Consider the following 14,691-nt stretch of genomic DNA (forward strand, 5'->3'; position numbering starts at 1 on the left):
ATGACATATTTACTGGATAGCACTCCTTTTTATGGAGTAAAGATAAAATTCCTAAATACTTCCATAGACATATCATTAGAGATGCATTAAACACAATTTGGTGGGAAATAAAGAAAAAAACATTATATCAAAATTCCAGATTGGCTGTTCACAATGGAAGCAATCATACATCCAAATACAATAGATAGTAACAAAATGATTAAATACAAGGATATCTTGGATGGAGCAGGAAAATTAAAAAGTAGAGAAGAACTAGGTAAACAAAATATAAATATCGGCATAAATTCAGTCCCGATATAAAAAAGACCTGGAAGAAGACAAAATCAAAACACAACTAAAAACACTAGACAAATTGTTGACAGGGCCAGAAAATAAAATCATCTCCAAATTTTATAACTATTTTCTACAATTTGAAAGAACTGAAGATATAGATAAGGGACCCATCATCACATGTTCACAAAATATAGAACACAATATCGACTTGGCGGACTGGGAACAAGTATGGGTCAGAAATCTTAGATTAACAAAACTGGTATCACATAAAGAAAATTATTATAAAATGTTTATTGATGGCACTTAGCCCCAGTTAGATTAGCAAAAATTTACCCAAATTTGAACCTGACTTGGAAATGTAAAAAAAATACATGGCAACTTTTTTCATATGTGTTGGTTATGTCCTGAAGTGAGAAGGTATTGGTCTAAAATACACAATCAATTATAATTATATATATCTTTTCCCATGTAAGATAAATAGAAGATTGACTCATTTAATTGGTTTATTAGATGTAGATCCTTCTTCCTCATAGCAGCAAATACCAGGCTTGCACTTCTTTTCCCCCCCAATAAGACCTTGTGTAATAGGTTGGGTTCAGAGAGAGTGTGTCTGTGGCCCCATTGAACTTCCATGGGTGAGGATCAGGGGTGGGTTCTAACTTACCTTGCCCCTGATTTGCTTCCAGCCATGCTTCATGGCTGCACACACATTGCACACCATGCGATCCCATTGTGCATTCATGTGTGTTCACTTTACATGCATGCGTACATGCACAGTGCCAAAACCCAGCAAAAAATAGCAAAAAACAAGATGGCGGTGCATGCACAGTGTGAAAACTTTCACATGCAATTTGAAAACTTTTTGAAAACTCAAAAACCAGTGAAAAATTCACACACACACACACATATATAACCAGTTAAAAATTCATATATATATTGCAGGTTCAAGTCCCAGTGGGTATGGCTAGCTGATGAGGCAAAAATAAGGCCGAAATAGATCTATCCTAGTCTCCCTTAATTTTCAAATTCAGCAAAAAAACATGTGACATATATATAATTTGAAAATTATTAATATATATATAAAAAATCAAAAAAGAGTGACATCACTACCAGTTTACCAGTTTACTACCAGTTCTATAGAACCGGTGTGAACCGGGAGGAACCTACCTCTGGTGAGGATGGACTTGAAGTGGTATTTCCTACTTCAACTCAAAAACTAATCGTGATACCAGCTGGCTTTCATTTCATGCTTTCAAATTAGAGAGAACTATGTATGATTAACTTGGTTTGGATACAGGATGGAGACAGTCTTTTGAACTAGGAAAACATAATCAATCAGTCAATCAAATAAATAAAGATTAGCTAATCCTGCATTTTTAATTGAACCAATTTCCAGTATTTACACCTCCTGACTAAGGGACAGATTGAAACAAGTCAACAAATATGTCCTCTGAATATGAAGCATACGGAGCCTGACAAGCTGCAACTGAGTCCCCGAAAGCTTACCAGAAGGAATGTTTGGTTATTTGTTGAAATTTGGAGAACAGGAGGGTTACCTGGATTGTGATAAGCAAGATGTCTAATGCCGTTGGTTCCTCAGGTGTTGAAAGGGATTTTCTCTGGCTTTGTAGCTTAGATATCTGCATCCATTTGCCATTAAAAAAGGAATAGAGGCTCTCCACTTCTCTGATTGTCACTATGATAACATTGCCATGACGGTCTTTGATTGGTTCATAATAGACTTGGCCCAGGTTGTGTGTACCTAACAGGTTCTGTGGTTAAAAAAGGAATAGTTGAAGACTTCAAAAAATACAACTATTGACTCATTTTCATTGAATAACAGAATGGCTTTCAACAGCTGTTTACAGAAATATAAACGGCATAACCATCTATGCCCTTCAAATTATCATTAGTTTAATGTTGACCATTTCTTGTTTCAGCAGGCTGGTAAATCACAAGTCAGAGTCGCAATTATAACAATACAGTTCTGTTCATTTCAAATTGATATCTATGCTATCTTTATATCAATGGGATTAAGTATTTATTAACAAAATAGAATATGCTGGATGGAGCACTGAGATGCACGTAAAATAATAATTGAATTGAATCTAGCCACTGCTAAATTCAGCTCAGCATTACCTGCTCTGATAAGTAGCAGCAGTGCCTGGGGCAGATTCCTAATGCTTCCACTATCTGAAATGTTTTTAACTGGAGCCTAGGACCTTCTGTGAGACAGTATGGGTTTCTACCACTGAGTTGGGTTCTTTTCTATGGCATTAAATAGAAAATGATGGAAAAGTTCTATACCATTGCTAATAATCAGTTGACAAAAAAAAAAGGAATTAGATAAAATGGGGAGCATTCAAGTATCACAGGCTACAATTTGGAGTTATCATGGCCCCAGGGTTGTTCCAGAGTGTAATGGAATGCTTATTGCAGAACATTCCTGGGATCATGCCATATTTTGATAATGCCCTGATCTTTCCCCGTGACTCTGAGCAGCTCTGCTCTTGAGTCAGAATGGTCCTGTCAAAACTGCAATGGCACACACACCACGGAAAGCAAGCTGAGGGGCATTCACCAAGTGCCCATCTCAAAGAATCAAACTGAGCTCCAAACCTTCCTTGGGCATCTCTATTTTTATAGCTGCTTTCTGCGCAATAAGGCTACTATTGCCAACCCATTGCACAGATTCCTGGCAAAGAATATCCCATGGATTTGGGACCCAGGGAAGCCAAGGCCTTTAAGGCCGTCAAACAATTTCTGACAACTGACAGTTTCCTGATATATATAACAGCACTCTGCCCGTGGTCCTAGTGTGTGACACTTCCCATTTTGGTGTCGGGGCAGTCTTGAACCAGACTCCCAAATAGAACCAAGGCCCCAGTCGCGTACTTCTCGAGGACCCTGTCCGGGGCTGAAAGAAACTATAGCCAACTGCACAGGGAGGATTTGGCTGCCATGCAGTGAAGGGTTAGCAAACCTTTTACTACCACATTGCAAGCGTGGCTTATGCAGGACGCCCTGCATTTTCTTTCAACATCTTTCAGTGCAAATTGGGTGCTCTGGGGTGGAGCTCCATTTTCACTACCCCACTGCATTTCCCCCCATCCGGGCAGTAGCCCACCCCTGCTGCTGTGGCTGGGGTCAAGAAATTCCATTAATTTTGGCATCTTTTTGGGAGGGATTTTGAATTGGTAATGGATCAGAAGCCATTGCTGGGAATGCTTTCAAGTAGTCTTGTACCCTCATTTTGCCAGGTGGGCCATTTTTCTGTTGGCCTACTCCTATCGGCTAGTGTACTGGCCCAGAAAGGACATGGGCAACACAGACACTCTGAACAGGTGCCCCTTGCTGGACTTACTAACTGACATTTCTCTGGATGCTCTGGTCCTTCTCACTGACCTTGCAGACTCTGGCCTCATCACTTCAGCTGAGGTGGCTAGGCACATGACCAAATCCCCCTAACTCAAGACGTTTTAAACTGGGTGTGGAAGGGATGGCCAAAGGAACCTGACAGAGCCAAATTAAAGCCCTTCACACAAAGGCAGCACAACTGTCAGAGCAAAGAAGCTGCCTCCTATGGGGTGACTGTATGGCCATTCCACTCAGCCTGCATGCTGGCATACTTAGGACTCTACATGAGGGCCATCTGAGGATTGTCCAGATAAAAGCCCTGATTAAAAGTTATGTCTGGTGGCTGAATCTAGATTTGGAAATCCAAACTTTGGTAGAATGGTGTCGTCCTTGCCAAGATTCCAAGCCAGCTCCCCCAAGGGCCCTGATACAAGATTGGTGCCTTAGCTGGCCTCTTTCATGGCCAGACCTTCAATGATTTTGGTTGTCGTGTATTCCAAGTGGGTCAAGCTGTTTTTAATGGGCTCAACCTCTGCTGATGCTCCAATGCCTACTCATCACCCATGGACTACCAGATGTCCTGGTGTTCCATAACGGACCACAGTTCACTGCAACCCACTTTGAGGGGTTCCTAGTGGACTTAGAGTTCCGCCATGCCATGTTCACACTGTTCTACCCATCAACGAATGGCCTTGTAGAATGTGAGATCAGCCAAGTAATCCTTAGGAAAGCTAGGCCCTGGAGATTGGCAGGCCAGGGTGGACACATTTCTACTGTTCCAGGACCCGGATTGTGGGGGCAATATGCTGGCTCTGTTAAAAAGTGCTATTGCTAACATATTACTCCTTGCATAACCACATTCCACAGCCTGGCTGAACTACTCATGGGTCGCAGGCTCCACTCAGTCTTAGACCACCTGCATCCTAACTAAATGCCGATAGACAATAGCACACCAAACCAAACCACTAGGTCCTTCACCATAGGAGACCTAGTATTCACACAAAAGTACGCTGAGGGGTCCCTATGGCTACCTGGGGAAGTTGAGAAAATTCTAGGCCCAATGTCCTACTTAATCAGGCTGAGCGATGGCTGACAATGGAAATGGCACATTGATCAAATGAGAAGGTGTCTAAAGGGCGTTTTACAAAAAACAAACAGAAAATAATTATACTTCTTCCCTAGCTATCTTAAGCCCAATGGATGTGGAAGACCTTCTTGAGGCCCCAGGAGTCCAGTGATGATCGCATGATGAACTGGTTCCAAAATCTAAAGATGCCACGCCCAAAAGCTTCCAGGAGGTTCCAGGCTGAGACCTTGAAGTAGCACCAGACTTGTCTGCTCAGGCTGCTGCCTCTCCAGTGATTGTGCTGGGGTCAGGGAGGGTTCCCAAACAGCCTACCTACCTGCATGACTATGTTTGCTACATGGATTGCTCCAATCAAGGAGGGGTGGGATGTTATGTATTAAACTGTCTACATAGTTCCACCCAGGTCCAGCATTTGAACAGGAGAATGCTCAAATGCTATTGGTTGATGCATCTGACTGCTCCCTATAAAAGGGCAAGCTGCAAGTTGCTGACTGTACAAAGAAGTTGTCTAGTAAAGAAGTGTTCCTTGAACACTGTCTCCTGTCATTATTCCCACAACTCAACACATTGACAATGCTGGACTTGAGATCACAAGAACTGATGGAGCTGTTTATCTGCAGATCTCTCACCACCCCCTCAATCCAGTCTTCATTTTAAATGACATAAGTATTAAGGTTGACTTTGAAAGGCACAAAACTGGGAGTTGACTGATGCCAAGTGTAATATCAACTACACATGTATACAAGAGAGAGAGAGGGAGATCTGTATTTCAGAAAACAACTATGTATAATTTCTAGGTCAAAATCCATTCCTGCAGAGCTCAGCAGCATTGCAACAGAATTATGAAAACTTAATAAAAGGCAATAAGACAGAATCACCTTGGAAGGAAAATTGGTGCACTTTCTGACTGACATTCCCATTGCAGATCATCTGGGACATATATAATTTATTTTTTCTTGTTTTGATATAAACATTGGATACATTGGATGTGGAGAAGGGCAGCATAGAAATCTAAATAATAAGGGAACACCTAAACAACACAATATAACTCCAAGTAAATCAAACTTCTGTGAAATCAAACTGTCCACTTAGGAAGCAACACTGATTGACAATCAATTTCACATGCTGTTGTGCACATTCACCTTTGTACAGAACAAAGTATTCAATGAGAATATTTCATTCATTCAGATCTAGAATATGTTCTTTGGCTGTTCCTTTTTTTTTTAGCTGTGTGTGTGTGTGTGTGCGCGCGTGTGTATGTGTATGTGCATGTATATGTATATAAAATTTATTTATTACTTAGATTTCTATGCCATCCTTCTCTGCAGACTCAGGGTGGCTTACAACAGGAATAATATATATATATATTATTTAGGGTTATTTAGGATCATCTCAGCATCTTTATCATTGCATCTCATGGAGATCGCTGCATGTCATGGAGGTTTGTGCAGGACAATTCAGGCCAATTTTTGAACATTCAGGCCAACTCTGGATTGATCCCAGCACTGGGATGAAGACTTTCTAGATGATTAGATCTAGTTTAGCTTTTTTTCGGTACTCTCTGGTAACTCACCTAGGGCTGAGGACCAGCGTGTGCCTCCTGAAGAGATGCCCAGATGTCTCAAAGAAAGATCCATAGCTTTTTAAAATATGCCCATGACTCTGGAAGCTTTCAAAAGGTCTACAGTATGCAAGTAACGGGGGGCAGGAGGAGTGATTTAAAAGGCAAAACTGAATTGACAATGTGGCACATTGTTCATTATGAAGGCAGAGGGGCTATACATTAACCTTAATGACATTCTCATTGGATAGATAAAGCCACCCTGAGCTGACTCTATCTGCACTTAGCAGACACTATTTACCTCTGAGCAGCATTATTAAGATTGTTTATAACCAAAGCACTCAGGACAGCCAGGCACACTGGCTGCCATTTAGAAGTGGCTTTAAGTAGCTATTTTAGCTTTAGGCATCCCTGTCCAAGGCACACAGTAGGCGTTCTGTATCCTTATGGGCCCTCTGCTCTTTTGCTGCCTGTATACAGATTTGCTTAGAGTCAGATAGACTTAATTTTATTTTTTATTTATTTATTTTAACCATTTGGAGATTGCAAGGACTTGATTAGCATGCTCTCTCTCTCTCTCTTTGCCCAGGAGGGCTGGACTGCAAAAAACACAAGGCTTGTAAGTCAGACCTGTTATTGCAGCTAGACATGTCCATCTATGTTAACAAGAAGCATGTGGAATTTAGAACCAGGTTTCTAGGGAGTTTATTTTTCACACACGCAAAACAGAGAGCATATTTGGGGTACGGGATTTAGCTTTTGAATCGGCCTGATAGGTTAGGAGGCACATATAGGTATGAATCTGCCAACACACCTTAGCACCGTGATGGTGAACCTATGGCATGTGTGCCACAGATGGCACATAGAGCCATATCTGCTGTCCTAGTTCAGCTCCAGTTTATTTTGGCATGCACTGAGTCTCTGGGAGGGTGTTTTTGGCCTCCAGTGGACCTCCAGGGGGGCAGAGGAGTCAGTTTTTGCCCTGCCCAGGCTCAAAGAAAGCCTCTGGCACCTGGGGATGGTGAAAAAAGGGCCTAAGGGGCTCATTGGAAGTCGAGAAACAGGGGAGCAAGTGCTGTCATGCGCGAGGGTGGTGCAGTGTGAGAGGGTCACATGTGCCTGCATGGAGAAGGGGAGTGTGGGCATTGAATTAAGGCTGTGGGCAGGTGCCCCAGGGATCATTATCTTATCACCTAATTAATTATCTAGGATGCTTTTTTGTTTGATGCTGGCGTGGATTTGCTGCCTTGAATGCTGCCAATAGAATAAACAAGTGTCTCCACCAGTTATGTGACTGAGCAGGCTATGTGCTTTTCCAGATTATCCTCCTGGGCAGGCGACTATTTATTTACCGTGTCACATTTAATTCTGCTCTCTCTGACTTCTTCCTATTTTGCAAGTTTATTGATGGCCTGTTAGCTCTGGCTGGGCTTACTCAGACCGTGCTGCTACTTTCCTGCCTCACAGCGTATAATTCTTCCCTTGAGGCCACGGCAGAAGGAAGTGCTAAAGCAGGGGGCAGCTGGCAGCTGATTCCTTTGGAGACTGTACCCTCGCCGAGATATGCCACGGAAAGCAGGCACTACCACTCACCTGTAACTGGGCTGCTGCAGACAGCATTTTCTGCCTGGCTTGGAGTGCTGTGGAGGAGGACATAGAGACAGACATGTTCTGCCTCAGCCATCTGATCTCATCCCACATACAAGACAGCTGCAAAATACAGAGCACAATTGGCAGTGTGCAGGAAGTTTAGGGAGTGGGGAAGGTGGGAGAGAAAAAGGCAGGAAAGATGAATGAAAAAATAAATATTGTCTTCCCCCAAAGTAGCTGTTGTTCATGCCATGATTCTGTGGGTGGCAGTGTATTGACAAGAAGTTATTAAGTGAGCAGAGTTGTGTTGCATCTAATAGGCATACACACCATTTATTTCTCTTAATGCACCTGGGTGCCATTCTAAGAAAATGATCAGCCAAGGCTGGAAGGCAACATGGGGAGAGAGGAGGAAGTACTTTTGCATCTGATCCTCTGACTTGTATTAAACATCCTGAGCATTCTTAAGGGTCTTTCCTTCCAATTGGACTTCAGTTAATTTCAGTGCCAATACTTATCGGCATTAGCAGTTTAAGAAATCCAAGATCCATTATGTACCCTTACAAATTAATAGGAAGAAAGGGACTCCAGCGGATTTATTTTAATCTTGGATCAATTAAAACTGGTTTGTGGGGACAAGACATCAACAACATTGGGTTATGATCTGGAATAGGTTTCAGCCAATGATTCCCGAGGAAGAGGCTAGGATCCTCTCTCCTAGAAGCACAACTACCTGTTTATTGGATCTGGGTCATAAAAGTGGCCAAGGAAACATTCTGCAGTTGGACCTATCCTATGGTGTTGGTCTCTTTGACAGAAGGGTTGATCCTTCTCCTACCCCTCCTCCACAGGCTGTTCTTTAATCCAACAGCTGTTTATAGTTATTGTCCAGTCTCTATATTTCCCATTTTCTATCCCATCATACCATGGATTTGGGAATATTCCATCTCTGACTGTGGATGGGGTTGCACCTCCTTCTAGAGCAGTGGTTCTCAACCAGGGAGTTGGGACACCTTTGGGGGATCGAACGGCCATTTCACAGGGGTCACCTAATACCCTGGAAAAAGACAAATTTCCCATGGAGTTAGGAACTAAAGCTTCTATTGTGGAACCTTGGAACATATTTTTACAATCCAACCAATCAGGGGTTTACAATGGGGGTGTCCCTCTGACCTTCCTGCCAATCAGCTTAAAGCTTTGTTGGGAGAATTGGTGCTAGACCTATGGTTGGGGGTCACCACAGCATGAGGAACTGTATTAAGGGATTGCGGCATTAGAAAGGTTGAGAACCACTGTTCTAGAGTATTGAAAGGAAGGCCTTTCAATAACTTTATCTGATATGTCAGTTGCACCTTTTCCTAGGTCAGAAAGCTCTTCAGAGAGTCATTCATGCCCTGGGGTCATCTCTTCATGGCCTGACAGCTACAACAGATTGTTCATGGGGCTGTCCTTGAACACTACCCAGAAGCTTCAATTCATCTACAATGTTTTGTGAGTTGCCCTTTTTCTTACAAGGGGAATTGGTTGTTATTACCTATGAAGTGTTCATGGCCTGGGACCTGATTACTGAGTGACATATATCTCTCATAGTCACTTCCTGTCCAATTTAATCTTGCAGGGTCGGTACACCCTGGATTCCTTCAATTAAACAATGAAATCTGTCAACTGAAGCCCACCTTCTCTGCAGCATCACCTGACCTCTTAAATGAGGGCCTCCCAAAATAGAATAGAACAGAATTCTTTATTGGCCAAGTGTAATTGGACACACATTGAATTTATTTTGGTGCATATGCTCTCAGTGTACATAAAAGAAAATATAGATTTCTCAAGAATCATATGGTACAACACTTAATGATTGTCAGAGGGGTCAAATAAGCAATGAAGAAACAATCAATATTGATAAAAATCTTAGGATACAAGCAACAAGTTACAGTCATACAGTCCTAAGTGGGAGGAAAAGGGCGATAGGAATGATGAGAAAAAAAACCCTAGTAGAAATAGAAGTGCAGACTTAGTAAAAGGTTTGACAGTGTTGAGGGAATTAAAAAATCTCAGTGGGTCTCACCCTGCTAGTGTTTCTAAGGGACTTGAAGTCTTGACTTTTTGCTCAAGCCTTTGACAAAAGTGAGTGAACCCCCTTTGGATTGTGTGGCTTTGTTTCTTTTTTGTTCCTCTCTGGTTGTTGTCTTCTTTATTCTTTTGTCTCTTATTGTATTTTTAAACAAATGTTCCTGCTTGTGACCTGTCTGTAGTCATTGGGAGCCAGGCAGCATACCCATTTTAATACTAATACTAATTTCTAGAAATAGTTATAGAAAAATAGTGTTGATACAAGCAAGAGTCCATTACCAGTATATTATGATACCTATGTGAAGATATCTTAGCTATAACACCAACGGAGAATGCGTTTGCTTCCAACCTATTTTTATTTTACTGAAATTGAAAGATTGGAAACCAGTTTTGCAGCATGCACCCCTTCCTCTTAGACAGATGTAACTATCCTCAGTAATTTAAGGTCACCCTCCAGTACGCAGCACAGAAACCCCAAATTCTCCCCCTTTAAATGGCAGCTTTCCTCCCCGTTCCACACCTTTAGGATTAAATGAGATGCAATGTCACTACTAAATTCACCAGTTTAAAGACAGCATTCCTTTGATTGCACTGAAAGAAAAGAGGAGCTTAAGACTATACTAGGGTGAGCACATCTTCACCATCTACTACCTGAAATGGATATGTATGTAGGAGTTATGGGTCTTTTGCAAACAGGCTACAATGTGAAATAAATCTTCAATGAGAGAAAAGTGCCTGGAATGCAGTACTGCAAAGAGATATGATCTGGATACGGGGCAATATTCAATCTTTCCACTTTGTCTGCATATTTTCTTTGCTTTATAAAGTGGCTGTTATTGCATAGTGCTAGCACTAGCACATAGATTTATGGTATATACAACTTCATAATGCTTTTCAGCCCTCTCTAAGGGGTTTACAGAGTCACCATATGGCCCCCAATAACCTGGGTCTTCATTTTAGCAACCTCTGAAGGATGGAAGGCTAAGTCAACCTTATGCATGCTTTCTATACAATTATAACACATTCAGATTTTATGAATGTGATATTTATGGTGTTCTGTAGCTGTATATAATATAAACCTTTTGATCCTTCATTAGTCTTTGGCCTCTAGATTTACAAAGGATTCAATCTAGTTGGCTACCCAATTTCATCTTAAAATGCAACCATGGAAAATTGATTTTGGCCATTCAGTTCTAAGGGATTGTTCAACATGTGGTCCTCCTACATGACTATGGTCATGATTGTTGGGGCTGATTGGATCTGGAGTCCAGATCCTGGAGGGGGTCACAGATTCTGCCCTCCATCCAGCAGGGCTCACAACAGTGTGTCCTCACACCACTCATGCATGCATGCATGCATGCACGAGGCTAAGAAAGACTGTTTGTGTATAAAGAAAAATAGAGGGTGAGGATAAGCCCAGGAATATCAGATATCAGAGTTGCCCCCACCCTCCTTGCCTTTCGTAAACTCCTTAAAACCCATCTCTGTCGTCAGGCATGGGGGAATTGAGACTTTCCCTTCCCCTTAGGCTTATAAAATTTATGCATGGTATGTCAATATGTATGACTGGTTTCTTAAATTGGGATTTTTAAAATTAACTTAAATATTAGATTTGTTTACATTGTATTATTATTGCTGTTAGCCGCCCTGAGTCTACGGAGAGGGGCAGCATACAAATCTGATTAATAAATAAATAAAATAAATAAATATTCTCCTACCTGGAGGAGTTCAACAAAGGGAGAAAAGGGCTTACCTTTGTGAACCAGAGAAAATCTTGCATAATAGAACTGGCGTGAGAATCATCAATTTCCACTATTGGTATGTGATCTTCATTGGTTACTAACATGTTGTCTTTGTAATAAAAGATCACAGCAAAATAAAGCCCTCTGCATTCAAATAAATGAGAAGAATGAAAAAAGAGAACAATTAGGTATCTATTCCAAAAAAGACAGTGGATTTGCATTTTGCAATGCAAGAAGTCTTTATGAACCTCTAAACTGGCCTAGCACTTAGAATTCAATCATTGCTCCCAAGAAGGAGAATTTCCCAGAAATGTGATCAGTAACAAATCTGCAATATAACACCACAAATGCATGGGTAAAGTTACTCAGCATGTCATTTTCATCTGAATTATGCTTGGATAAGTAGTAGCAAAATATTTGGATTTGGAAAAGACAAATCAACATGGTGTGTCAGATTCTGAGAGCTAAATAACCTTTTTTGGACCTGAAAAGGTAAAGCCCGGGTAGTATTTGGATGGGAGATGTTTAAGAATCCCAAATCTGTACATCATTGTTTCTCAACCTCAGCAACTTGAAGAGGTATGGACTTCGATTCCTGAGATGGCAGGGGGATTCTGTAAGATGAAGTTCACATATCTTCAAGTTGCCAAGTTTAAGAAAGACTATTGTAGACTAATTTGGGAAGCTGAAAACAACAGCAGCAAACCACTGGTTTAGTTGCTAAGAAAACTATAGTATATGGATATATCCAATGTACTTATAAAATTACCAGAAGTTAAGTTTTTTACTTGAAGAGTTTACTTTTTATTAGTGAAATGTGAAAAAAACCAACAAGTTATCTTCTTTTGGTAGTCATTTTCTTAAGTAAAATATTCCTTTAGATTTAAAATTATTGTTATTGTTTTAAAATATTTCAAATGAAATATGAGTCAATTATCATTACTTGCCTTTTTATCTGATTATCATAATCTGTCTTTTTCTACTTTTAACTTAGTTTTTTTAATCACAATGGCAACATCAATATGTTTCCAGTTTCTTTCTAGCACCCATAATTTTGTTTTTCCAGAAAATCTTGCATATTGCTCCAGATTGTCTTTGAAAACCTGATTGTTGTCAAAAATGCAGAACTCAGAAGGATGTACAAAGAAGTTGTTACGGGAAAAGAATACAGTGACTATAGGAACTGGCAACTTAAAATCAAGTCCAGCGCTCTGAGAATTAAAGTCCATCCATGTTAAAGGTGCCAAGGTTGAAAGATACTAACTTAATTGATTGGAGGAAGGAGAGAACTAACACTACAACAGAAGGGACCTTGGAGGTCTTCTAGTCCAACCCCCTGGTCAGACAGGAAATCCTACATCACATCAGGCAAATGGATATCCAATGTCTTCTTAAAAATTTCTAGTGTTGGAGCATTCATAACTTCTGGAGGCAAGTTGTTGTGCTGATGTTCTACTGAGACTCAGATATATTAAGAAAACTTCCTAATTCACACAAGTGATCCATTTAACAATCTTCGCTTTCACGTCATAAACTTGTTTACCGGACAGAGAATTAACTCTCCTCACTTCTGAGACTAAGGACAATATTCTAGAGAAAAAAATGGCTTCACTAGAAAGCCTTTTCTCTGCCCTTTCTGTGGCTCTCAATCCATCCCATGTCCACCCAGAAGGATGGGAAAAAGGGCAGAAAGGAGTGGAGAGACGGCTCCAACTTTTCACTCCCCTGACAAACAATCCATCACTTATTAGAGAATAAAGGGTAAAGTCAGCCTTGCCTAATCCGAGGCTCTCCAAATACTAGAACAATTCCTATAAGCCTCCTAGCCAGCATGGAAGCTGACACACAACCTTTCTGGAAGACATTAGTTGAGGAAGATTACTGTAATTGTCTACCATCTAAATAACTACTGGCCCAAATGGTATAAAATAGGGACAAATTGGCTTCACGGTGAGAAATTAGATAGCAGGGATAACCTGCATTTATCTTTTTTTCTTTCTAGATGGTACATGAGGGACAAATCCTATACAGATGGTATTCAAAGGTACATATTCCTGGTAAGCATGCCTTTGATTGGTCTTAGCGGGTTGCTGGCTTTGTCAGAGCTTAGAAGCTTAGCAGGATGGGCCTTCTTGGATGGGAGATTATCAGCCTGGTTGTTTGGACTGGGAAATTTAAAAAACACCCAGGAAGGACGCCGTGGCAAACCGCTCTCATACTGTTACCGAGAAAACAAAATGGATGTGTCCCGGTAGCCACCAAGTGTTAAGCTTGACCCAAGGTTATCTTTACCTTTTCATGCATGTGGTTTTAGCCTGACTCAAAAGCTCCCGGAATTTGTCAAGGAGACGCATCATTACCTGTGAAATTAGAGGGTCTTATGTTGCTTGTAAGAATAAAGAAGCTGTTGAAACAAAGGATCAGGCAAGTGAACAGAGCCACCAGGAAGCATGACTGCTTTTGAAGATTGCTCTGAAGATCTGCTGCTGTTTAGAAGGGGCTGCTTGGTTGCTAAGTTTAATCTTTTTTGTCACACTCAGATTTCCTTTCCTTTCCTTTCCTTTCCTTTCCTTTCCTTTCCTTCCCCTCCTCTCCTTTCCTCTCCTCTCTTCCCCTCCCCTCCCTTCCCCTTACTCTCTCTCCTCCTCTCCCTTCCCTTCCCCCTTCCCCTTTCCTTCTTCCTTTCCATCTCTACCCTACCTATTCCTTTTATCTCCTATGCATCCAGTTCACGCTTTCATTCCTTTTCCTTTACATGGACTTATTAAAGCTGTGCAGAAATTTCAATCCAAGAGCAAAATAATAATAATAATAATAATAATAATAATAATAATAATAATAATATGCAGATGTACACACATCACTTTTTGAAGAACATTGTAAAGCATCATCAACTTCTCCTGACCTGGACATATTTTGGGATCTGTTTTGGGCATAACACATGCATTTTTACAAGTGTTGAATGCTTATATTAATTGAATGGGAGAGGAATCTTCAAGAGTGGTTTTAGC

General features: G+C 40.9%; 1 protein-coding gene across 1 annotated transcript in view; it reads right to left on the bottom strand.

Annotated features, from left to right (window-relative positions):
- The window catches only part of ANKFN1 (ankyrin repeat and fibronectin type III domain containing 1), a 144,759-nt gene that overhangs the window by 29,248 nt on the left and 100,820 nt on the right, over positions 1-14,691 (bottom strand). The window contains exons 10-12 of the mRNA XM_070736009.1: positions 11,692-11,824; positions 7,872-7,988; positions 1,830-2,045 (exon numbers count right to left, since the gene is read on the bottom strand). Of these exons, the coding sequence (XP_070592110.1) occupies positions 1,830-2,045; positions 7,872-7,988; positions 11,692-11,824 (466 nt within the window). The remainder of the gene's footprint in view (positions 1-1,829; positions 2,046-7,871; positions 7,989-11,691; positions 11,825-14,691) is intronic.

The sequence above is a fragment of the Erythrolamprus reginae genome, chromosome 2, assembly GCF_031021105.1.
Source record: "Erythrolamprus reginae isolate rEryReg1 chromosome 2, rEryReg1.hap1, whole genome shotgun sequence".
Classification (NCBI taxonomy): Eukaryota; Metazoa; Chordata; class Lepidosauria; order Squamata; family Dipsadidae; genus Erythrolamprus; species Erythrolamprus reginae.